At 39.8% G+C, this 27,076-nt stretch overlaps 1 protein-coding gene across 5 annotated transcripts; it reads left to right on the top strand.

Annotated features, from left to right (window-relative positions):
- Positions 1-796: 796 nt before the first annotated feature.
- glsb (glutaminase b) lies at positions 797-26,598 on the top strand. Of its 5 annotated transcripts, XM_028394519.1 has the most exons (19): positions 797-1,223; positions 4,788-4,884; positions 5,056-5,177; positions 5,505-5,634; positions 6,155-6,247; positions 6,733-6,812; positions 7,368-7,531; positions 10,785-10,843; positions 14,698-14,730; positions 15,236-15,294; positions 15,715-15,781; positions 16,071-16,121; positions 16,453-16,629; positions 17,071-17,202; positions 17,475-17,567; positions 24,427-24,488; positions 24,783-24,859; positions 25,091-25,154; positions 25,377-26,561. In XM_028394519.1, exons 1-19 carry the CDS (start codon positions 919-921, stop codon positions 25,522-25,524), a joined length of 2,013 nt encoding a protein of 670 aa, XP_028250320.1. In that variant the 5' UTR covers positions 797-918; the 3' UTR covers positions 25,525-26,561. The 5 variants fall into 5 exon arrangements, with proteins under 5 accessions (XP_028250320.1, XP_028250321.1, XP_028250322.1 ...); XM_028394520.1 differs by lacking the exon at positions 6,155-6,247 and having other exon boundaries at positions 25,377-26,557; XM_028394521.1 differs by lacking the exons at positions 24,427-24,488; positions 24,783-24,859; positions 25,091-25,154; positions 25,377-26,561 and adding an exon at positions 18,492-22,519.
- Positions 26,599-27,076: the final 478 nt, after the last annotated feature.

Here is a 27,076-nt window from a genome sequence, read left to right as displayed (position 1 = left end):
AAATCTTTCAATCTTGACTTTGTATTCAGGGGTTATTACTGGTTAATGATGTTTAGTTTTAGTTTCATTATTATTAGTTTCACTATTAGTCTGCATTTTGTGATGGGGTGTTTGACAGTGCCAGGGTAAACAAAGTCCAGAACACTTTGTGACAGCAACTGACTCACAAACATCTCATTTGCTCCAGTAAATGCCTCAAGGGTTGACAAAATATCATGTTGAAAAACATTTCCTGTGTATTTATTAATGTTTTTTTTTCATTTCAGTTTTAATTTTGCAGAATAAGTTTTACATTAGCATTGTCTGATGCTTTGTTCAGTCTAAATTTGTTTTTCAGTGTTGTACAATATGCAGAATGTCTTAAAGGAAAGTAGAGGGACGCTCTATATTCCATGTGTGATGATAGATAAGATTCAGTCCACAGTAAATAGCCAACATTTTATTATATAAAATTACCCCAAGCAAGCAGTCATACAGCACATATTTTTTTTGTTATGCTACTTATATTTTTATATTAGAGGGTTGCAGCATATTAACACATTTGTAAATATATTTAAAAATCACAACATAATATGATATAAGAGCTTTTTTTGTTGTTTTTCTGTTACAACATTAAAAGGGCTATAGATTGATTGGCCATGGCAATCAAACTAATTACACTTGCTAGAAAAGTCAGGGTCCATATAGACATAAGGGGCACGCCATTAGCTGGCTATGTGACGTCACAAACATCCTCTCCACCAATAGGAACGCGGAGGGGCGTGGACGTGCGCGTCTATTTATTTTTGGAAGCCGGCGTGTCTGTGACTCATCGTCTCTCAGTCGAGCAACGAGGTTTGAATCGTTCTCAACCCCGTAGTTGCAGCCGGATACGTTTAGAAACACGACTTTTTCCTCTCATAGTCTGACAGGATTGAGATGTTACATTTTAGGTTTTCACCAGTGCTAAAGGAGTTGTCTAAAGCCACCCTCAAGCGTCCTTTTCCGGGCTGTGGACAGAATACCTGGCTAACAACACGCTCCTGCTGCTTCGGCGCCGCCTCCGTTGATGCCAGAGCTGCTCAACTGAAGGTCTTCCATGCCGCTGCGCACCGTTCAGCGCTTCGCACCGTGCCCCTTTCCGCCCCGTTCCGCCCCTATTGCACGAACACAGAGGGTGCTGCTGTGGAGCTTGACGAACAGCTGAAGAAGGATGGTGCCGACAGCGAAACAACCAGCGACAAGTAGGTGTCAAGAACTTTCTTTCTGAATGACCGGCCGAACCGATGAGACGGTACGGCCGGCGTTTGTGACGAGTCATGACGCATTCAGGCGCAGACAGATGCAAAGTGCGTCAACCGCCGTATTAAAACTGCATTAAGCAGCGCTCAAAAACTAGCTAATTTATCACCAACTGGTGACAACACGATATTGTATTTTACAGACACAATAACCTCACACAAAACATGTTTCAAGCTAACTGGGCTATATAACAGCGGCTATCAGTGACTTGTTCTTACCGGCGCAGCCTCTGTTGGCTTTGTGCCAGAACCTATATAAATACAACGTCATAAATACCAGCGCGTCAAGTGACCCAAAGTTAATCGGAATGTTAGCTAGCCTAGCCAGCGGGCAAATATTGTTGGGATACCTATCAGAGAAAACACGCAAGGGGGTGCAACAGTTCTGAAAGTGAAACAATAAAGGCCTCGGACACACACACACACACACACACACGCACACACACACACACACACACACTTTGTGGGACAGAAAGCAGACACTGTCAGGAGTCACAAGTAGCAATCCAGCTGTGACCAACAGCTATCTCTGTGGCTTCAACCGACTCTCACGACAGTAATAAAACATAACAAAAATAATAAGCCCATTATGTTTTCACAGAATTTGAATAAGAGATGAAACCAGAAGAGATAAACCTAAGTGTTTGTAATGATAAAATAAGGCACATTGTTGTACACAACATTTGTACAGCAAGAGGTTACTGTAGTGTTTTAAATGATTAACAGATTTAACATGATCACAGAAATTCACATTCAAAGGTTTTTCTACCAAGCTGTGACTATGTTTGCAGAACTGCACAGTTTCTCAGGACTCTATCCTAACACTTAATTCAAGTTTTTATGAATTCTTTGATTTAAATGATCCTTATTAGTATTTAAGTTTGTATTCCTTGCTGGCGGCTTCCTGTCTGCGCCGTGCCCATGTCCATGTGTTTCTCTTTGAAACAGGGCAGTAAAAATTAGTACAGTAAACATTTCTGGATTCATGCTGCGTGCCAGAAACAGTTCTGTTTCTAATAATCCTATAGATAAAAGATGAAACATGGCACAATTTGTAGTTCTGCATTCCACTGTTGCTTTGGGGGAAATTTCTCGAGTTTCCACATCAAGTCAAGAGATGACATCAAGTCACTAAGTTCAACGTCCTTTTAGGTGTCTCTTAAAGCTGCAGTGTTAAGTATGTTTAGTTAGGCAGACATGATACAACAACAGAAACTAAACTAGCACATAGGACAAATGTTTTGTTTCTGTTTTGCACAAGAAAAGTATGAGGTGGTGATGTGATGTCACATGGCTATTAGCAGTAGACATATTTGCATTGAGCTGCTTTCATGTCAACAGTTGTTATCTGGGGGCATACACACAGCGAGGGGTTCATCAGAGCATGAGGTGTGGTGTCTCTATGTGTCCAAACACGTTAAAAGAAAGATAACACTCTCCCTGGAAACGCTCGGTTCTCAGTACTTGTGAATCGTTCTGTGATTAATATGGGTCCGAAGAGGTGCTAATGTACACAACGTTGCTGTTTGTCAAAGTACCATCCCATGCAGTGCTAAACAGTCTCTGCAATAAGCAGTGTTTCAGTGAACTCTCTAATAAGGATTTTATTATTTTATTTTGTTATATGTCATGTTGCAAAGTGAGCTGTTGTGAATCAAAAATCAAAGTTATGCGGAGGTGTTGTTTGGTCTAACTGACAAAGTGAGATTGCAATTATGTTATTAAGTTGTCAGATATGTTTTTTTGGGTCAGTGACAGCTGCCTTGAGCAATATATGAGATCAGTTACAGCTTAAGTTAGTGAAATGGATTAAGATGTGACAGACAAATGACTGCTGTGATACATGTGACGGAAACAGAAAGAAAAGAAAAGATTAACACAAACTGTATTAGTAAATGTAAGCTGGGCGCAAAGTCACTGATGTGATCCCTACACACACACACACACATTTTGCAGTATAACCAGCACTTGACCTCTTCACCACCTGTCTTTGAGATCTTCTCATCTCTGATCTTAGTATTACTGGGGCCTTATATCACCTGTTTTTTACCGTGTACTGAACTATAACTTGTCTTGAGCAAATCTTTTTTTTACTGAAAAGTCCCCTGAATACAAAATATTTTTTTTAAAAAGTGTTCACATTAAGCAATAAGCACACACACATTTTTCCTCTGAAGTCTTATTTTCATTTTTATTTAAGTACACTAGCATTTTATTACACACCTGGTTTTAGTTAACTATAAAATGTGGTTGTGTAATGCATTTTAATACCGCCATCTGTGAAGCACTTGGTGCTTATTTATTTGCTCCAGATGCTGAGAGGTTTTTGTAGTCACTATATGGCTTGCCTCAAGCACATTTTCGAGCACATAATGCTCACTCTAGAAATGCAAACACACCTCTAAACAGGGACCACCTTTGCTTATCAGATCCACCTACAGGTCACCTTGTTGCCTTACTACTCTGTGGTGCATCCATTGACCCTGCAATTCGAAAGTGCTGGTGTGGTGCCAGATGTCAGGTCAATAACACATCCTTTTAATTTTGCATGCCTGACAGACAGCATTTCAGTTGATCTCGGTTTGTTTGCACACATTCAGGCACGCTACCTTGGCTCTGCGTGGAGCGTTTACTGTGTGGGAAACAGAACATATCTAAAAGGGAGGAGTCACATACTGAACCCTGGAATTTTAAATGCTGATGTGGCAAGCGGTTATGCCAGAAGCAATAAATCTAAAAAGTTTGCATGTAGGCTGCAGATGCACATAAAATCCCCCCCGTTGCTTTCGTCTGTATTTGGAACTGAAAAATCTTGCCACACCTTTCACTCTTCTCTAATGAGCAGCATTTGCTCCAGCACTGATTATGCTGCTGTGTCACAACTAGCGTGTGAACACACCACGATGTTGGCTTTATTAATCCAAGAGCCACAGAGCCCTGGGCAGGACTAAAGACAAGAGAATTCCTGGAATTTATACCCTGGTCTAACACTGCTCCAAACCAAACCACCGACTCTGGATGGAAATTTAAAATTTATTTGTTTGGGATTTTAATCCATATTACATAATTCTCTCCAAGATCAACACCTGTCATTTTGTTATTGTGGTTGTTAGCTCTGCCAACAGGAAAAAAACTGTGTTGTAATATTGTCTTTATATGTACAATTAAGCCTTTAATTACTGCACAGTGCAAACCGGCATACACCACTCTGTGGCTAATGTTTATAGTTGGATTGCCTATTTCTAGTATGCGTCACTAAAATCCTTCACTAATGTGATAAAACCGTATCAGTAGCTAAAGATAAGCTCTGTGTTTACATTGGCAAGACAGGTTGCAAAAGGCTTTATTGTAGCTTGTGTTAAAGGGCAGTCTGCATATCCACCAGACTGTGTGACTGAAGAATGTACACTTTAATACAATGGATTTCTTTGATGCGTGTGTTTTTTTAAGTAGATTTTTCTTTTACTGTAATTGATATCTTTTATTCTGTGCTTTGTTCTAACCTAGGAGGAGAAATGCAGGAATCCTCCCCAGTTTGGAGGACTTGCTCTTCTACACAGTTGCAGAAGGTCAAGAGAAGATCCCTGCTCACAAATTTCTCTCAGTAAGTTCTTCAGATTCAGCTGAGTTTGGTGGCTTGTGGCAGTTATAGGAAGTGCATTGACAAGAGTCTTAGTGGTCATGTTGTGGATGCATTGTTTCCTTAGAGCTGACCTAAATATCCCTTAAATTTATTTGTATTCATGTGCTTTATTATATTTTTTTTTTTACTTAGGCACTCAAAGCCACTGGACTTCGCACTGGAGATCCACGACTTAAGGAATGCATGGAAACCCTCAAAGAGACGCTAAAGAAAAGTTCTGATGGCATTACATTGGACAGACACCTGTTCAAAAAGTAAGCCTTGGCCCATCTTGTGTGCTCAGGGATTTGTTGATGTGACAGACACTTCTGTGCCTTCTAATCCATCATGGGGGTTACCACTCATTTGTTCTTATATATTTCAGTCTGTGAAAATTATGATCCAACTCTTCATGGTTTTATGTTGGATCATAAAATATCCAGCTGAACAAACCCTCATGGTGAACCTTCTTCTTCATACACTTCTGTTAACATTCCCAGAAGTTTGTCAGACTTTAGGATTGCAGACTTGGTTGACAAACTTTACCTTCATTTGCATGCAACCACAATATTTTAGCATGCTGTTTGTGGTTTATTCATCAGGTGTGTCCAGAGCAACATTGTCCTGCTCACACAGGCCTTCCGCAAGAAGTTCGTCATCCCAGATTTCCAGTCTTTCACCTCCCATATTGATGAGCTATATGAGAGTGCCAAAGATCTTACTGGAGGACAGGTGTGTTTAGATCCATGGCTCTTTTTCTGTTTCTTAGTGCATCATAACTATTGTTTGGTACCTACAGGTTCATTACCATCAGTTTGTTCTGACAGCCTGGTTTCAGTCTGCATTCAGATTGTCAGGTGTTCACCAAGATGGCAGACATGGGTGCAGGACAGCAGGCAGCAGGGCTGGCAAAACACAGTACTTTATTTAGGCAGAGGTCGGCAGTGTGGCAATGGTAACAAAAAAGGTCTAAGCAAAGTAAACAAATGGAGAGCCAATAATACTAGGGCTAGGCTAAAGAAGTCCAAAACACACTGAAGAGTCATGCTTGGGTTCATAAAGGTTTTTCACAAGGTTCTGAAGGCTGGTAAGGCTTGGAGTAGTACACAAGACAAAAGTGGCACCAAGTGAAGGGAAGACGCAAATGACAGGAAAAAGTTGGTCAAATGGTGTTGGGTTATGATTCTATAATATGAAAAATGTAAAAGGAAATCAGTTTTGATCACACAATCTCCTCTGGTTGACAATACAGACAGGGAGAGAGAAGGATAGGGAGGAAGAAGAGCAGAGATGCAGAGATAGCAGAATGGACTCTGCAAACACAGGAAAAGAGATGAAGACCCAGGTGAGAGCCTGATTCTCATATCCCATTTTGTCTGCACTGGCTGGTAACACCTCCTGGCAACTAAAAATTAACTGAGACTAATTTATAATTGCTTTTTGGTCTGGTGATACCAGGATACAAAATTAATGCTGTGAATGCTCTCATTCATCTAGGTCATAGTCATGTCCAAGAGTTTAAATTAAGGCAGCTGGACTCAAGGATTGTTTTCTGCACCAGGGGACACACATCATTGCTGCATATCATTTGGCCTATTAACTTTAATAATATCAGTGGGTGACTTCAAAAAAGGAGCTAGTGATTACATGAAATTGGTGTAAAATGATGGATTATTTCTCTCGTCTGCAGATGAGGATCTGACCTCTATCAGTCTTGTTGTGTATTGTCAGTGCTGTTTCCTTTGAAGCCTGAGCCTGTGCAGACGTCAGTGGTGTCAGGTGAACCGCTGCTGTGCTGACACTCATTCACCTACCTTGCCTCTTTTTCAGGTTGCTGACTACATTCCTCAACTTGCCAAATTCAGTCCTAACCTATGGGCGGTCTCTCTTTGCACAGTTGATGGACAGAGGTGAGTCAAAGTCTGCATGAACATAAGAATTGTGCTGCAAAACATTTGCACTGTGACAGTATAACATCTTTCTTTTGTGAGCATTTCTGTGTGAAAACATGCCTGGTTTAAATAATTACCAAAATGTATCCAGTGATTTCATTAAAGAATGGTAACAGGACAGATTTTATGTGTTTTGGGTTGCCTATGTAGCTGTATAGATATGTAACTCACAGTTTTCAAAGAAACATTAATTTATAGACATTGTAGTATTTTAGAAGTTCTTATGTAAGCCTCTTGGATTTCCCAGAAAAGACACACCCCTGCAAACAACTAACTAATCTTAAGCATAGAGTTATAATATCGGGATGGTCTCGGATAGGAAATTGTAAAAGTCCAGGTAAGTATGTTTGTGGAACAGAGTCATAAAGATAACATGCTGTTCTGTCATTTCTATGTGGCTGGAGTTTCACTAAATACTGGTATATTATTCTGTTACGTATTAATTAGCACACTTTAGTCATGTCTCACGCTGCTTTCCTTGCATAGATAACATGCTCTCTTTTTATGTTATAGACACACAGTTGGAGACACAAAGGTTCCCTTCTGTCTACAGTCTTGTGTCAAGCCTCTGAAATATGCCGTGGCTGTTCATGACCATAGCACAGAGTATGTGCACAGTTTCATTGGAAAGGAACCCAGCGGCCTCCGCTTTAATAAGCTTTTCCTGAATGAGGAGGGTGAGAGTTCTGTTTTCTTTTTCCTCACTTGTACATTTTTTTGCATTAAGCCTTTCTACACACTTTTTTCTACCCTTGACATAATGCATTGTAGATCAGTTAGTGCGTTTGATCAGTTAGTGCCCTATGTCTTTTCAAAAGTGGCCCACAGCTGTGTGGAAGTTGGTGCTTCCCATATTGTTTTCTTAGCAAATAAATCAGAGAACAGATAGTAATCCTCCTGTGCAACCTATAGTAACAGTGACATTAACTTTGTCAGACTGCTGGTGCTGCATTCCCCAATGACCCCAGTGATGTATGGTGGGACAATCTGGCACTTCCTTCTCACATAGTTACTCAAGAGTAATTAGTTTCAGGGGCAGAAAGCATGAAAGCAGACTGAGCTGCCAACTGAATGAGTCATATGCTGGCAGATTTGTAAAGGGGTGAGTGAAGGAGCATGTTGATATGAAACCCAAAATAAGGACTAGTTCTTGCTGTCAGTGAAAATTCTACAATCCTCAAGCTGGTGCTGAAATTACATATAACATATTGTCACATCCTGCCTGGAAATTTGTTCTAGGTTCTTCAAGGTTTTTTAGTATAGGAATAAGATATAACATTGTGTTGCTGCTGTTGCGTCTCTGAAGTTTCCATTCTGTCACTGCTTGTTAGTGCTTCAGAGATGCTCCAGTGCAGTGTTGCCAACTACTCAGTAATAACAGTAGCCGTTGGCTGTTCCACTAAATTACATCATTGCATAATTTGTAGAATTGAAAGTGTTTCGAACTACCACTGTGTTTTTTGTTGTTTGTTTGTGCTTTCATCTCAGTCTCCAAAAGTCAACAGAGAAAGTAGATTTGTCGCTAGTTGCGCAGATTTAGCGAGAGAGTCGCCAAGTTGGTAACATTCATCTCCGTGCTAGTAGGAAAAATTCCCCATGCATTACTTGATGCACGTGTCCTGAAGGGTTCAAAACATGCCCCGATCCGTGACACACGTTTGGGTTTTTGCCTGAACTGTCCTATACCTATTGTTGTGTAAGAGGATCGCAATGTATGTAATTTAAGTGCTGAACATGCTTTTAGTGATCTGAGCGAGGAAAGCTTCTTCTCTCAGGTGTGTGGTTTACAGACCTAACCCTAACCCAGACTATAGCTCACTCAAGAGTTTATGATGAGCTGCTATGTGTGCCAATAAATGCTTCAGTGTGGATGTGGAAAACCTATATTTAGGGCCCGAGCACCGAATGGTGCAAGAGCCCTATTGAAACCCTTAGGATTATTATTTTTTTTCTTTCCCCCCCTTTGATCGCATTTTTGGGGGCCTTAACATGCCCAAAAACTCACCAAACTTGGTAGAAAAATTCATTCGCCCGAAAAATTTTGAAATTTGCTGACGTTTGAAACGCACATAGGAAAATGACTCTATAGCGCCCCCAACGTGTAGCCCCTCTGGCCAGTTTGACACAGGATTATGAAAATTGGCACACATATGTATCACCTCAAGACGCACAAAAAAGTCTCTTGGACCCCCCCTCCAAACCCAACAGGAAGTCCGCCATTTGAAGGTTTGTGGCCATTTTTGGCGATGTGTGACCCTGCTGCAAAACTTTTCACGCCTCGCATACTTTATGGGATTGAGCTGAAAGTCACCGTGTCCACTCAGGACACCATAGGGAATAGACGCATTCCAAAACTCTTACAAAAGTCTGACGGTGTGGCCGGGGCGTGGCCTCAAAGTTTGACCATTTCAGAGGAAACAGGAAGTCGCTATAACTTCTTCGTTTTCTGTCCGATCTGTACGAAATGTCACATGTATGATCAGAGTCTGACCCTAAACACATCTATACAACAATATTGAGGCTTTGACAGAGCGCCACCTACTGGCTACACAAAATGTTGTGTTTTCATAGGTTTTTCTGCCTGCCCCCCTGGCCTGTTTTGAGTAGGGTCATGAAAATTGGCACACATGTGTATCACCCCAAGATGCACAAAAAAGTCTCTTGGACCCCCCCTCCAAACCAAACAGGAAGTCCGCGATTTTGAAATTTCTGTTAAGTTTTGGCGATTTGTGACCCTGCTACAAAACTTTTCATGCCTCGCATACTTCATCCAATCAAGCTGAAAATCACTGTGTCCACTCAGGACACCATAGGGAATAGACGCATTCCAAAACTCTTACAAAAGTATTACGGTGTGGTGGGGGCGTGGCCTCAAAGTTGACCATTCGCCATTACAAAGGAACTCCCTGTATTTTTTGCCCTAACGCGTAGCCCCGCTGGCCAGTTTGACACAGGATCATGAAAATTAGCACACATGTGTATCACCCCAAGACGCACAAAAAAGTCTCTTGGACCCCCCCTCCAAACCCAACAGGAAGTCCGCCATTTTGACTTTTGTGGCCATTTTTTGCCTATTTGTGACCCTGCTACAAAACTTTTCAATCCTCACATACTTCATGCAATTGAGCTGAAATTCACTGTGTCCACTCAGGACACCATAGGGAACAAAGGCATTCCAAAACTCTTTCAAAAGTATTACCGTGTGGCGGGGGATTTGCCTCAAAGTTGACCATTCGCCATTACAAAGGAACTCGCTGTGTTTTATGCAGTACCACCCATATACTTTATGCAATGTGGCCAAAATCTTACACTACTGCTATGGACCCGAGTCTGAACAGTTATATATACTAATAGGATGATACGGTCATAGCGCCACCTACTGCTAACAGGAAAGATTGGTTGTAAATATGTGTTTGTTGTACACCTCTGCAAATGAGAGTAGAGGAGAGCATAGCACAGGAGAGTATGGGAGACAAGAGCATAGGAGAGAAGACAGCGATAGCCCCGCGGATCGCAAGGTGCGCGAGGGCCCGCAATGCTGCTTGCAGCTTTAATTGTATTTAGTACACTTGCTATCGGTGCCACACAGATAAACATCCACCCCCACACTTCCCCACTGAAAAACACGGCATGCCTGCTGGTGGGTGTGTTTATGATATAGACACAAGTTCAGTTTGGTTCATTTAACATACCTGAGATATAAAGACACGTTGCCACATGAACACTCCAACTTTATAATGCAGTATAATGAATTTTGCTGCTATCGTGTATGTGTACATAAAGACAGCACACAACTACATGCAGATCCCTGATATTTTAAGTCAATGTTTGTTCTACCAATTCTTATTGTTTGATTTGTCTATATGCACAGCTCTCAGATAGCACTCTAATCTATAATAGCATACTAACTGTGCTCTTGTTGTTTTGCAGATAAGCCCCATAACCCCATGGTGAATGCTGGTGCTATTGTTTGCACTTCATTGATAAAGGTAAGCTGTCACACTGTTTTCTTCTTGTGTTTTTTCACACCTAGTTGTGTCATTTCCTCTGAAACTTTAGATAGAAAATGCCCTGCATGGTGTGTATCACTGTACTCTTTTATCAAGCAAAGAATGTTTACATAATTATTTGTAGCAGATAAGGCAACAAAACACCCTCATGTAGACACACAATAATACAGTGTTAATGATTTAACACCCTCTCCATTTAATCAGACAATATGAATGTCCCACATTAACTGGAGACTCTATAGTGTTTGAGACTGTATTTATGACTCTTGACTGTAGTCTGAAGTATTTCTGGGTCACAACCTTAGTCCACTATGATGTGGCCTGTTGTGGTGATTAAGACTTGTGCTAAACCTTCCTGAAGGGCACTTAGCTGCCTCAGCACACATGCTGTTATTTTCCTAGCTAAGAATAACCCATACAGAGAGCTACTCAAATGCAGGTGCACGCAGACCAACAATACTCAGGTGATCAAGATGTCAGATAAGATGTCAGATTATAACAGACTGTTAAGTGTGGTGCCACTCAGTTTGTCATTGGTAACTTAATTTAGTTTGATAATTTGAGTGATGAGCTACCCTTTATCCAACATATCACAACATCTCACCCATAACAAAGGAGAGATTAAACCTGGCTTAATGCCAGCTGTGTTGATAGGCTTTTACGTTCTCCACTCTGTAGCTGTTAATGATCATTAACAAGTTAATTTTTAATTCTATAACCCTACTAAGGTCTCTTTGCGTAACTAGTGAGAGCAGTAAATTATTAGAACATGAACACAAACACACATACTCACACAGGAGGAATGTATAGCACTTCTACTGTGTGCCAGCTCAGTTGTTCAGCATTACACAGCAATGCTGTTTTTTGTTTGTTTTTTGCTATTACATATATTGACTTGCGGATTTTTGAAACACCTGTTTATTGTAAGAAACTTTAAGGACTGGTATTTACAGCTGTCCTTGAGGTGACCTTTATTATGCACTGTTTCAGTCTGAAGCATTTAGACTTTGAACCTTGATGACCAATGTGTTCTTGGGGCATTCATTAGCTATTTTAGAAAACAATGTACCACCAACGCCCGGGGGTGTGATTTATAGTTCTAGTAGACTTTATGAAGACGCAATCTATACAGGAAAGGTCATTATGGAGTCATTCAACTCTGACTTATGCAAACTTATCTCTGTATATGAAGGGGCATGCTAAAGCATGTGGCCTGTTGGATCTTGTTTCCCATTTGGATCTTTTGTGTTTATAAGAACTGGACAAAGGTCTAACTCTCAGTGTTTTCAGGGTCTACTACAAGGTGATGAACCTCCATTCCCTATAAGTTTGATTATTGTTGTCATCATGGTTTGTTCACTGTCATCATTTTAAAATAGCATTGGCAGATATTTTTGATCTGATTACAGAGAAATCATCTGCTTTTGTTACATGAACATAACCCTAAACACCTGAACTAGACTGTTATTCTATAATATTTAAAATAAATATATAGTCAGTATATAGATGAAGATGGACAGTTGCCACCAAGGTAGAAAGAAGAGTAAACATCACATCACGTTACATTATCAGTGATTACGGATAAGAGTGATCAATTTGGCCCCTTTAAAGGAGTAGTTCAACATTCTGATAAATCATTTGCTCTCTTCAGATTTCTTATTCCTCTCATTACATAATGTTAAAACTGCTAAATATACAACATGATTAAGACCCTGTAAAAAAACAAGACAAAAACAGAAAAACTTGCTGGGTGCTGTCAGCTAAGCATTAAACAGCAGATTAACAAAGTTTCAGGGAACATCGTGACAGTTTTATGGCATTGGATACAGTTAATACAGAAACCCATCTCTTAATGTTGGAATATTAATGTTGTTTTGTATGTAATCATTTCATACATTTATACAGTCTAAGCTGCTTTGTACACGTTAAGCGAGCCGAAACATGTTCAAATATTTTGGAGCTGGAGAAACAGCTAATCAGGAATTTAAAAATACAAATCTTCCATCACAGGCTCAAAAATATAGCAATGTTAGATTTTCTTCATCTGGTGAATATCTATGTGAGAAACAGATTTATTCTACTAAATTTTTGTTTGGTAAATAAAATGGTTCCATCAAGTCCATCTTAAACCACAAAAGTCTTGGTGAGCTTTAAATGTGCCATAGTGTGCAAATCTAATGCATCTACATGGTATTATAGTATAAGGCTGAATCTTAAAAAGGTATATTGTAGGTATTTGCATTTTATTTTTAAACTTGTGCTAGAGCCTTAAATAAAGCAGCTTAGCAATGTAGCTTTACTTACACAGACTAGGTAATGTTAGCATTCTTTTCGCCTCACTGTCAGAATAAAACGACGTTCACAATTTTCCTCCTACTATCAGGAGCTATTTAATGAAAAACAGAGAACTTGCATTATTGATAAGTAATCTGTTTTAAGATATCTGCTCGGTCAATTCTCAGAGATATGCGCCTTTCATTAGTGCTCCTGTGCATGCAGTTGCGTAGGTTAGTTAGTTTAGAGGGTTACTTCATCGTCATACATTACAAAACAAACACCTCATGTTTGCTGAGATCATGTGTGTCTGTGTCCTCATCAGCTCACCAATGTCACCAGTGTTTTTAATGTGTTGCTTTTTTCTTTGAACGAAGCACAAATGTCAAGCCGTTTGTTCAGTTACTTTTTAACTTTATAGGAAAGCTCTGGGATGGTTAGCATGGAAGTATGCTCCAAACTGTTGTTACATGGTGCTTGAAGGCTACATGTTGTTGCTGTTTTTGTATGTTGCATATTTTCCAGACTTAGGAACTGTGGGAAATAATGACTGCTGCTGCAGGTCAAATGACGTTGGTAATTTTTTCTTCCTTTTCCATATCTTATCTCCTCACTCTCTCCCAATTCCCAGATCCCCCTCCCCCCTCTCTTCTCTTTTTCTCCTCCAATCAGTTCTGTAGAAACCCCATTTAGTGACTCTTTAACACCTCCATTAATGCAAGTTTTTTCTTCTGTTCAGTTTAGGTCAAAGCTTAAAATATACTATACAAAACCAGTAATATTAAAAATGAGTAGTTTACTATTTGGAATCTATGTCAAATACAGCACTTTAAATGTGCATGTGTTTGTCTTTGCTGTGTTTTCTCTCTGGAACTAGGCAGCGTCAGTGAACTTGTGAACTTTAAAGATGCACACCGAGCTGTGAATTCTATCCTCAGAGGAAGACGCTTCCTCCGTATTTCCCCTCCTAACTTTCCTCTGTTTTGATGGCTTCCTTTTTGCACAGATGCCATCTTTTCACCTATAGTAGATGCACATCTTCAAACACATACACAACCTCATCTGCATTATGGTAACCCATATTACAAACTAGCTTGTACACACCCAGGTCTTCATGCATGTCACATTTAAAGAAACCTGCACACATTGAGGGCTGTTACTTATTTATATACATTACATTACATTAGATAATACTGAATTCTAAATTGAAATATAATAGTGAGACATTTTTTAATGGACTCACTGATTTCTGGTAATGCACACAACTACTAAATCTCCTTTTAACTCTAAAACACTTCCTTCTTTGTAACCTATTGCATCAGCCAATAGTATTAATATTATTTATTTACTCGAATACCTCTTGGCAAAGCTCATGTGATTTGTACATTTTACTTGTAATAAAATCTATCCACTCCTGCTATTTCTGTAGTTGAATTTATCAGCAGTAACATTTATCATTTTACTGTTGCCTTATTTGATGCTGTTGTTGTCCCCTGTAAAGTCTCTTTGTGAATACGCTGTACTAAAAGTGTGTTTTTTTTCTTTTGTTCTCTCCACAGCAAAGTGCAAGCACCGCAGAAAAATTTGACTATGTAAGTATTAGACCTGGAGTCAGAAGTGTTTACTTAGCTACTGCTTTTTCTTCAAATGATTATAATCTTTCCTTCATGTGGATGTCCTCAAAAAAGTTATAAAAGTGCTTGTTTTTTTTGTTTTGATGGACAATGTTGTCGCAAAAATTGCATGTTAAGTTTCTAATTTTTAGGACTCAGCAGAATAAAAAGTGTTAACAGTTAAACTGAAATGAACTGCAGTCAATGATCTGTTCATGCTCACAGTTTATGCATATGTGAGTGAACATCCAGTCAGTTCAGTTAATTTTACAGCTATGTCCTGGTGTCACACTTTGTGTTGTGTACTGTTTCATGGATTGTGTAAGGTGCTTTAAGTATGTCGAGCTGGCCCACTGTCACTAAGTATGACCCTTGGAGTGTAAATACTTGCCTCCTGCAGTATTGTGGTTTGGAAATGGAGCTAACTTTATACCATGAACCACTGTTGGTCACTTTGATTCCTATGTCTCTGTTTTCCCTCCAGATCATGAACTTTCTGAAAAAGATGGCCGGAAATGAATATGTGGGTTTCAGCAATGCCACGTAAGTCCCTCAAAATCATAGGTTCTTTTTGTTGTGGTTTACCCTGGAAAAGCAATAATTATATTTACATTTACTAAATTCTCTGTGGTCTTGCGCACCACTTTAAACAATAGCAGCCAAAGTAAATCCAGGATCTTGCTATTCACGTTTTTATGCAACTGTGGATGAGGACTGGAACAGGCATCTGTGCTGTAAAGGTCACTTGCATGATTTATGACAGCGTTACATGCTTACAATGTTTTCTGGGAAACAATCAAACATGGGGGCTCAGGTTGCAGTAGCATCACATGATAGCATGGTTGTACTGTACACATAAGAGGTGGGGTCATGCAATTCCAACACAAAAGTGCAAACACACACACACACACAGTGCAAACATTTCTTTCCTCTATGTAATGAGAGTTCTCTGCTCTTTGACAGATTCCAATCTGAGCGTGAGTCAGGGGACAGAAACTTTGCCATCGGCTACTACCTGAAAGAAAAGAAGGTTTGAACTTTAGTCATACAGCTGTACCAGCTTTTCTAATGTGTCTTTATCCGCACTAATAATGTGAAGAGCAAAACAGAGCAAAGCTAAGTAGAGGGACTATGCCCTGCTCTCCTACCATCTCGTTACATTTGTATAGTACCCAGGAACTACTTAACCTTTGATTACATACCAATTATAATAGTATACGACATGTTATATAGAAGTGGTCTTGCTATAAAAAGTGATTCAATCTCTGATCTCATGAATAACATGCATCTCCTCTTGTTTTTCTTTTGTTTACTGGCAGTGTTTCCCAGAGGGTACTGATATGACATCTGTCCTGGACCTGTACTTTCAAGTCAGTGTAACTCAAATACAGTGTTTCTCTCCGTATAAGTATTTTTAAATGTTTTTCTAGTCACCCATTGGTTTCTTTCTGTCATGTTTCCCTCCTTTATGACCATGTTAACTTAATGATACTCAACCTACCATTTATCGAGGACAACTATAGTTGCTTAACTGCTGTGTACTGCTGTAAACATCTGTATGTTAAATTTAGACTGAACAAAAATTCTCCTAAAGATATTCCTTCATTTGGCTTGGTGTTAAAGGTGCCCCATAATCGCCTCATTTTCATACCTGGTGTCACAGACAATTGTGATATTATTGTCCTTGTGGAACCCTTCCAGCTGTGCTCCATTGAGGTGACCTGCGAAAGCGCCAGTGTAATGGCGGCCACCTTGGCCAATGGCGGGATCTGTCCAATCACAGGCGAGCGTGTGCTGAGCCCAGAGGCAGTGAGGAACACCCTCAGTCTGATGCACTCCTGCGGCATGTACGACTTTTCAGGACAGTTTGCTTTCCATGTAAGTAAATGTACATTTGTACTTGCATACAAATATGAGCCAAAACTGGATGCTTATAGGCTTGTTATACCCTTTTATCCATTTATATTTTTATGTGTATAGCTTTGCTAGTGTTTGTATTATACTCTGTCCTAATGCATGTTGGAACCAAAACATATATTCTCTATTTCCAAGTAGTAGCATGGTATATTATAATTAAATGTCTGTACATTATCCTTTAGTTGTTTCATGTGAGGTTTATTACTGCAGTGATTTCCATGATCACAGTGTTAATTGCTTTGTTGCAGTAATGTTTCTTAGTAGAGTTTACTTACATGTAAACCATTTACTCGGGATCAAACCAATAAAATCTAAATTAGGCAGTATAATCATCCTGAGCTTCACTGACAGAACCATAATTCAGCTGATCTGTTGTGTAACTGCACTGTTGTCTTTGTGTAGGTCGGTCTGCCTGCCAAGTCTGGAGTATCAGGGGGGATCCTGCTGGTTGTGCCCAATGTGATGGGAATTATGTGCTGGTCGCCTCCACTAGACAAGCTGGGCAACTCGGTCAGAGGGATACAGTTTTGCACGGTATGTCGTGTGCCTGAAAAGACAAGTACATTGCTGCAGTGTTCAGGGCAGGAGATGGCGAAAACAGTTATTCATCTTTTTACATAGCAGCGATCAAAGAAGTGCATTTAGTGTTTGAGCTCACATTAATAACAGGCAGCCTTTAAAACAGATCTGTTGTCTTCTAAATAATTGTTTATTCCAAAAAATGCTTCATTGGATACAGAGTGTACAGAGTTCACTTTTGAACTTGAACTGATTTATCAGAACTGCCACTTTGATTTTCATTCCAGGACCTGGTGGAGCTTTTCAACTTCCACAACTATGACAACCTGAGGCACTTCACTAAAAAGCATGATCCTCGCAGAGAGGGAGGAGACCAGCGGGTAAGGACACACAAAGACTCATTTCAGCAATGCAGCAGGTTACTGTAGATGACAGCTGGTAGCATTCTGCAGTGCCTGATTGATAGCTGTTGATGAACATAATGACCTACATAACTCCATGCAGTGCTAAAGTGGAAAAAAAACATGTCAGATAAAAATGTAAATAGGATCACTTGTTTCATGTCTCTTCTATGTTTGGGTGGGATGTCTACCTTTTGGGATTTGCTGCAAATGGGTGGATATTGTTAGTTTGCTGGACGACTTGTATGTAGGTCAGTGTTTCTCAACCAGTATGCCGCCCACGGCACATTAGAGTCACATTAGAGATTATAAGGTGTGGCGTGGAAAATTCCTGAATATCCCCTCAGGAATCAATAAAGTATCTGTCTATCTATCTATGCCAGCAACATAGTATGACAGGCAGAACAATCAAATACCCCCTAGTGTTGGATAAGTGAACTGATTTAGTGTTGGTGCATGCCGCATGTATTGTCTTGGTCTGGGAGCGCGGCTGCTAGTTTAACTTAGTGCATTCAGTGTGTGTGTGTGTGTGTGTAGGGGGGACGTATAACTCCGCTGTGCGCGATACAGAGAGCAGACAAGTGTAAACTCATAACCATCAGACTGTAGAGACAGAAATGACATGTCGTAAATTAGGTAAATAACATAAGGCTATTTAGTTAGTGTAATAAAATAACAATATATATACCCATTCTGTAAAAAGGTAACCTAAATGACTTTTGTTGTACTGTGGTTAAATTGATGGGGGAATGATGTGCCGTGGGATTTTGTTTTAATGTAAATATGTGCCGGGGCTCAAAGGTTGGGAAACACTGATCTAGGTAACCAGATCAAACAGATGTAAAGTAGAGCACACGCCCAGAAAGAGCGACACTAACTTCTTATTCGTGTCAATTAAAACAGCAGCAATCCTTCGGACCCATGGATTATGAGAGCCTCCAACAGGAGCTAGCTCTCAAAGCCCCTCTTTGGAAAAAAGTCTCTCCCACTGAGTCGCACCAGGACAGCTCCACCACTGTAGTGTATAGGATGGACAATGTCACAGAGTGAAACTTGGGGGGGAGGAGAAAAGGACACCCGCTACAACACCACCATCTTTCCTCACCTTTTACTATCAACACACACACACACATATATATATATGAATTATAGAGGATTATTTATTGCTTGTAAAGTGGTTACTATGTGGATGGACTGGGAAACTGTTTGTTTTGTGTCTTTATTTGCGCTGGAATGAGTTTCATTTCACTTTGAATTCCAAATGAATCTACTCCTGCTCTTTGCCTTAGATCTAAAGGGCGGTGATGTTGCTCTTTCATCTCAGAGGTTGTTTTTTTAAAGATTTTCTTGTTTGTTTCCTTTGGATAGGGTCTTCTGGGGAATTTGAAATTCAGTTTTTAGTTTTTTAAAAACGACTAAAAATATCATGTATGAGTGTGTTCGCATGTTTGAAGCTTCAGTACAACCAGCAGTCTTTAAATATACAGTTAGCCTCCTAGCTGTAGCTCACAGTAAGTCCCCCATTTTGTGGGAATTTGAAAATGTTTGGTTAAAAACAGAATATTACTAACATATCAGACAGGATTGAATGCATGGGCTGAAGTGCAGGTCTTTTTGCCTAAAATCTTAACCTGCTGGACCTTGGAAAGAAAAATCAACCCAAAATGTGAAAGCTGTTTTTTGTCACTGCCACTATAGTGCAGCATTTCTCAACCTTCTGACAGACATCTCAGACATCATTAAGGTTAGTTGGAACCTCACACAGTAGATGCTTTCAACTTGAATCGAGTTAATATTTGTGGCTGATTTGATGTGGTTGATGACACAATACATCTCATCACATACACAATTTATCTCTTCCTAAAAACTCAGAGGAGTTGAGTGGAGGTAACTGAGCCAGCAGACTAAATTTGAGGCTGCTTGTTTTCGTCCACTCTTCAGCTAACATCATAGGAGTTGTTGTGTGGCTGGTTTTGCTGTTCGCCTAGGTTAGTGAGTATACTATGAAGCTGGTGGTGGTGAGAGTGGCGTTAATGCTCCGCACACATTGCATAGGTCTGAATAGTCCTCATACAATGTTTGTTGGTCGTGTGTGTGTACATGAAGGCGGGTGCAACTATTTTCACCTTTTAAAACGGCTTCAGATTTACAGGGACGTATGCCATCTCCTGGGAGAATGTGTAGCACTTAAAGGGCAGTATATCATGGGTCTCAGTAAGTTATAGCAAGAAGCCAGCTCAGGTCTTTCTCAAAAGATTTCAAACGTGGTGGTAAAATGGAGACTAATTATTTAGTAATATAATTCTGCAATTAGGCAGAGAAAAATGAATGTCTGCACTAGAAAGTGCATTCACAAAATCCTATTTGACATCAGGCCCTCTCATACATCAGTGTCAATAGTTGTTGTCGTAGACTGTAAAATTGTTGGTTTATATTAATATGATGATAACCCTTCACATATGAAATATTGAGCCCCTGTAATTACCACCTGTGGCCACAGAGGTCGCTGTTTAGCAGAAAAAAGTTGCAGGAGAGTGCAGGGTTCGTAAACAGGATCTATCTGGGCTGCATTCCAACTCCAGCTGTGTTTACACAGTGCACACCCATCCTCTGTGTTTAACTAGATGCCTTTGTGTAGAAATGAACCTACCTTTCTCATGAATGTATTAAATACATAAAAAAATTTAATTCTTACCTTTATTAAGCTTGATACTATTACGGGCCTTTGACAAGACAAAAAAATGGGGATTTGTATGCACTTGCATGCACATTCTTTAAACTTATTCACATCAAATCATTTAGCACAATGGCATTTGTAAATGCATTTAATTATATGTGCTAACGGCCAATCTACTTAGTACACAGAAGATAGAAAATAAATACCACTGTCTAAAACTCCCACAAAAACTATATTCCAGAGCTGCAGCAGGGGGTTATTTACAGAACTACCAGGAAACAAAGCTAAATATTTGTTGTTTGAGGGTTCTCCCTTGAGATAGCATGAGGCTATCTAAACCAGAATGACTTATTTAACTGCAATTCTCAGAGTGTAAGAGGGTCCAATTTGCAGCACAGCTGAGTATTATAATGTATTTTCAGTTATACAGCATATCCACCTTCCTCTGTAGTGTATGTGTTTAATGCATGATTTTAAGATAAAATAAGATAAAACTTTATTGTTCTGGCTGACCTGTATGAGGAAGGACATACAGATATCAGGCTTGTAGGAGGTTTAGTATCCCTCTTGATATGTAAAAACTGCAAAATAGTATCCAAACATTGGAGTCCAGATTAAAAGATGGAATAGAATGGTTCTTACATGATGATGTTTTAATAGAAAATTTGTTGGATGGAAGCGTTTCTGTATTTTAGTGAGGAAGCTACAATAGAACAGATGGTGTGTTGTGAGCAAGTGTCTTTTAGCCGTTTAGCGGTTCAGCCAAAGTTACTGACACAGAAACCGCTGTGGCTCAGCAGCAGTTTGAAGTATCAGTGTGCAAACATGCTCAGTATTGTATCTCAAAGTGTTATTTCTCTTAAGCCTGTCTTCCTATACACATATTTGACTGTACCTCAGAATGTGCAGAGCAGCAGGTGCATATAACCTTTAGGAGTGTTCCTGTACATAGATGAGGATCCTCAGCAGCAGGGCAGGGTGTGTGTGTGTGTGTGTGTGTGTGCGTGCGTGTGTGTGAGATACACTTCAGACGTTCCAAATTTCTATGATCTCCTCCAAGGAAGTGGAGATACTTGCACATGAATGTCATGTCAGCAGATGCCTTGCATGTCACACTACTGTGACGGTATACTGGGAGGAGAGTTTTATCTGTCTGTTACTCAGTCGCTGTCAGACCTGTACAACTGGTATGCTGTGTTTGACAGGCGACAACTGCATCCAGTAAGCATGTTACTACTGTTGTTAGAAACCTGTTATTTGTGTTCTTTTGTTTTTAACTGTGTTTTTTTCTTTGTTCACCTACTTAGCATCATTATGTGGAAGTATTCAAAAGCCTCAGTCTTCATTGACACTCCCAGAAAACCTTGAACTACATCCAACTCATTTCCTCAAGTATTTTCTAAAGTCAGTCTTTCAGTACAGCTGATATGATTCATAGCAATAGATTTTATCTACCAAACAAATGGGTAATAGAAAAGTCTGGAGAATCAATATCCTGTTAAAGGCTTATATAACCACTAAAATGTAGGCTAATTGACACATTTTGACTCAGGAACAAAATTGTGAAATGTAATATAAATGTCAAATACTCTTCTGGCAGTTCATAAGACCTAAAGTGCTGTGAGCTGCTCATTATTGAACATTTAATGTTGCCTGTGATCCCTGCTCAGCAGCAGCATATTACACATTGATAATTAATGAATGAAGTTACACAAGATGCTGATTTATAACAAAATCAGCAACAGTGTTGTTAAAATGTTTCGTTATAGCCTGATGGTGGTCATAGACTGCACAGGTACATGCTTAGTCAGCATTTATTTCTCCCAAATGAAGTAAAAGGTGGGATCCCTCCCTTCCTCTAGCATGTCAGTGACATGTGTGTGTGTGTGGGTTTGAGGGGAGTTGGTCTATGATCTCTTACAATGTGTGAGTCTTTATTTCTTTGCTGCTACAGAGTCATTCTCCCCTCACTGGCACAAACTCTAGAACACAGTGTCTGAACCAGACCAGCAGTGACAGGACGCCGATTTAACCTCTTTCAACTTGTGAGGACTGATTACCTCATCTCACTCTCCATCTACCTTCTGTCATTCCTCAGTTTGTTGATTGTTAGAACTAAATTCATGATGACGGGGCTTTTGAATGCAGTTACCACTGTTTCTATGTAAATCATCAGATTTTTATGGCTCGTGTCATGTATGGGTTCATTTTGCATGCATATTTTTTGTATCAATTAAATGTCTTTTAAATCCCATGTCTGTTTCATTTGATTTCCTTTCACACATCTTCATTTGTGTTGATTTGCATTTTGAACATAAAAGAATCTGATGTAAAAGACACACATCTTTCCGAAGTTTGGCCTTGGAATTGTAAGGTTCTCACATTTTGTTTGAGGTATTTGAACACACAAGCTGAATCTCTCAGCCAAAGTCTACAGTTGAAAGACTGAATAAACCTTTCCTTGGAAAAATAACATCCAGGAAGGCCAAGTATTGGAAAAACATGCAGTCGAAGCCATACAGTTCCAAGCTGTTAAACGCGTTTCTTTGTAATTCAGTATGTTAAGTCTCCATAAACTCATCAACTGTCCTGTCTGCTTGAAGGAGAAGTCGGCACCACGACATGAACTTCTTTCTTCACACAGCTGAGCTCTTCTGGCTGTGGTGGGCTTGCAGACATGACAGTGACATGATTCATGCTTTAATGTCCCATGTATACATATATATATATAAAAAAATCAAATAAAGCAGTATTACCTTTATCTCCTCCTCTGCTCTCACAGCTGTTCATTATCAACAACCAGCATCATTTTTCTTGCGTCAGCCTTTTTTCAGAAGAAACCTGGTTTACTGCAGCAGTTGTATGAAATTGGACTATTTGATTTAGGACCCTCCTGTCACTCAAAATTTGTTACACCTATAATTATGTGTAACTTTAAGATGTTAAGATAATGTAAGAGTGAATTTTATAGAAATCTATCTCTGTATAGTTCGAGCAGGGCGTCTGTAAAACAACTAAACAGATACTTTGCCTGCAAGAGGATGTTGACAGCAGTTTGTGTAATGGCCACAGGTGTATGTATGCCAGCATGTCTCTCATAGATACATACTGGCTGTGGTAACTAAGCCTTACACTGGTTTCACTACGTCCCTGTGAGCAAGGTCAAGATCTTGAGATTAAATGGCTTTCTTCACTTTTTACAGGAAAATGCAAAACCTCTAACCAAAACACAGACGTACAGCAGATCAGAGAACACTGTGCTGCTCTTGGACTTGTTTTTCCTTTCACTTTTGAAGCTTGTGTGGCTGACTGTCATTACATGTTACAAAGTTTCTGCAACAGCGAATGCATCTGCCCTGTGTCTCAGCCTGTACCAGCCTGAAAAACTGGATGCCTGCTCCACATGCACCTCCTTTAATAGAAGTAATTAAATGCCACAAAGTAAGAAGCTTAACAGCTAGAGATCAGCTAGTGAGATTTAAGTGTTATGTTATTCTTGACAGTGTGGCTGCTGTGTTTGCTTATCGGCAACTTGTTTGTGTGGTGTTTGGTCGGATGTAGTGCAGCAGAACTAGCTGTGCATGCTGTAATCTTGATGAATATTGCATGGATTTTTTTGCTCTAACATTTTTCTGCTGAGTTTCGTTGTTCCCTCTGATCCTCTGCAACCCTTTCAAAATAACTTTATTCTACCATTAACTAGCTGTAGCTTTGCTACTCTCTTCTTTGTGAACATCTTTGGGCTTGGACTGTCAGAACAGTTAATGGCAGCCTAAATTCTAATCCCATTATACTGCAGTTTTACATATATACTGTTTGTAGTTATATTTTTTCCACATTTGTTTGTATAAACTTTTCAAATTTTGTTCGTAGGAAGTGTTTGACTCCTGTTTGATGGTAAGTGTAGATCAAAGTGGGGATTTCTGCCTCAGCCATATAGATTAGTAATAGCAGGCAAGCACCCTGGATAATTTAGTACATTTAAATATGTTCACATACTGATTCATAAGTATATATGCAAAGGAATGCCCCTGATTTAGAAGTAATTCAACCATTGTTGCCACTGGCACTTAGATTATAGTTTAATTTGGTAATGGTAGTGAGAGTGGTGACCTTTTTGACACCCCTCTGCAAAACCTCTGTCTCTGTCTCCCTCTGCAGGTCAAGTCTGTCATCAATCTGCTGTTTGCAGCCTACACAGGCGATGTGTCTGCACTGAGGAGGTGAACATCTCACACACACGCATAACTTTTCATGATAAATTCAGTTTGGTTCTACCTGTAGAGTCTCTTCCTCGTGTACTTTAATGTAGTGACAAGCTGCATGACAGATTTCAGCTAAAAGTATAGTGGGACTCAGGTATGGTGATGATCAGACTACAGGACCAGACACGCTTTCTGTCTTTAACCTTAAGCAGGGATATTGGCTGATAAAATTGAATCAAATTTATTTTTCTAAAATGAAAAAAGCAACACCTGAGTACACACACAAAGGTAAAACACAGCCTTTGTGTGTAGGTTTGCGCTGTCATCCATGGACATGGAGCAGAGGGACTACGACTGTAGGACAGCCCTCCATGTGGCAGCAGCTGAAGGTAAGATGTAGACAGTAAATCACATTGAAGCATGATCTTTTGGTTAAATGGAAGATTTTTATGGAACATGCCCAGACTCTCATCTTTTTATATGTTTATATTTTACCATAGTATGGTTAGGTCAAGAAAATACATAATGTTTTAAGTCTGCTCAGTCTAAATTCATTTAAAAAGCCTTTTCCAGATCAGATTTGCGTACAGAAGTATTCCTAAGGTCTGCTCTGTTTTCAGGACACATAAGCGTGGTGCGCTTCCTGCTGGAGGCCTGCAAGGTGAACCCAGGACCTGTGGACAGGTAAGTCATCTCAACAGCTTATAATAATAATAATACTCCCAGAACTGATCCAGTCAATAGATCGAACGTACCAATTTACTGATACAGAAGCCAGATGAGTCCTGGGAATTTGTATTAATGACATGCTGCTATCCATTCATGATTTAGATAGTGAGTGAAACCAGTGGTAGTCAATTAACACATAAGATCAATAACACACATTTTAATGGTTTCTTTGTACAGGTGGGGCAACACGCCGATAGATGAAGCGGTTCATTTCGGGCACCACGACATCGTCACCATCCTGCAGCAACACAATGAAAAATACAGCCCGCCTACTGATGCTGAGGACAAGGAGAGGTCAGAGAAGAGCCTGGACAGCCTGCTGTAGACCTGCTCCCTGAACAGCTCAAAGCTCAGGCTTCTGTTAGGAGCTCCCCTGCTCTGCAGTCAGCTGTGCTTTGCTTTCTGTCACTGCTTCCTCCATCATAATGTCATGTGTGTGTGTGGGTGTGCGTGCGTGTGTGAGCACTATATTAGTAATGTTTAAACAAATTATATAATACCTAAATATCTGTAATGCATAGTGCTTATTATACTCATGTAATCACCACTTTATTAGTGTGTAACTGTGTACCTGGGTAATACTCTGTGTCAGTGCTGTGAGATAGTGATGTGTATGAACCTGATGATGTAAATGGTGTGATGTGTCTCTGATTGTGTGGAAAGGCTGCGGGGTGTTGTGTTAAAGCTGCAGCCACAGGCCTGCCTCCGCTCTCAGACCGTTTTCCTGACTGCTGCCAGCTCATCGGCAGGTTTTACGCAGCTTTAATTGATGATTGTATTCTGAATGTATTTTTGCAAGATCTTTACAACAGAGACTTAAATCTGAAGACATACGATTGTGTGTAGATTTTAGATGATCCGAGTTTCTTTATTTTTGTTAGCATAGTTATGTACTGTGTCTGTATGTGCATTGTAAAGGTTTCACAAAGAAAGCTGTTGATAATATTCATAAGCAGGCACAATTTCTGGAGGTGTGGTCAGTGTCACACTGGTCGGACTTCCTGCAGTACTTCTTGATGTTCACAGTGGTCTACAAGTCATTTCCAATGCGTATTTTTTCCCACATGAAATCTATGAATGTAAACAGTTATCTTGTTGTTGCAGATTTTCAACTGTGAAGTTTGCAAACACCTACATATGTCCAATACATGCAATAATCTCAACCACAGATGTGATTACATGTAGATCAGAATATAGAATTGAACATTCCATGTGGCTGTTTTTCACTGGACTACTGCATTTTAGGAAAGATGGAATATTCAGTGCTGAACCAGCAACTTACAGACTGTCCTTAAATGCTGCAGATCTGCACATTCACAATAGTAAATTCTGGTGTTTGATGCAGAAATAATAAACCAATGGTTGAAAAGATTTTTTTTTATTTGATTCTCAGAAGTGGCAAACATCAGACCGCAGACTGAATCAAGGGAAACAAGTGAAAGACGTGTTTACTGCGAACAATTACATGTTCACAGAGGCAAGGAAGTGCTGACATCTATCTGGTATAATGTTCATGTTTAGCATCTTAGCTTAGCATGTTAGCATGCAAGGACTGTCTCATACAGAAATGAGCTTCAGGCCTAATTTTGAAAAACATTCTCATTATTAAATCATTAAATAAAAGTTTTTTTCACTAAACTACATGTATCTGGTACCAGTATAGTTACCAGTAGGTCAGTGTCCTGAGCTTGATGAGGACCTGCATGTCCTCCGGGTTATTTTTCTTCTGTCTAAGTGATCATACAGCTGTGGCTGTGTCTTTGTCCTGCAAAAGGTTTTCCACTGCAGGGAGTCTGTCATTATCACTATTACATTGGCATCCTCAGAGCCCCATCCTCATCATGGAATAGACATTATAGTGGTATGAGGGTCCATAA

Source organism: Parambassis ranga, chromosome 21 (genome assembly GCF_900634625.1).
Source record: "Parambassis ranga chromosome 21, fParRan2.1, whole genome shotgun sequence".
NCBI classification, from domain to species: Eukaryota; Metazoa; Chordata; class Actinopteri; family Ambassidae; genus Parambassis; species Parambassis ranga.
This window is presented reverse-complemented; position numbering and strand designations above follow the sequence as displayed.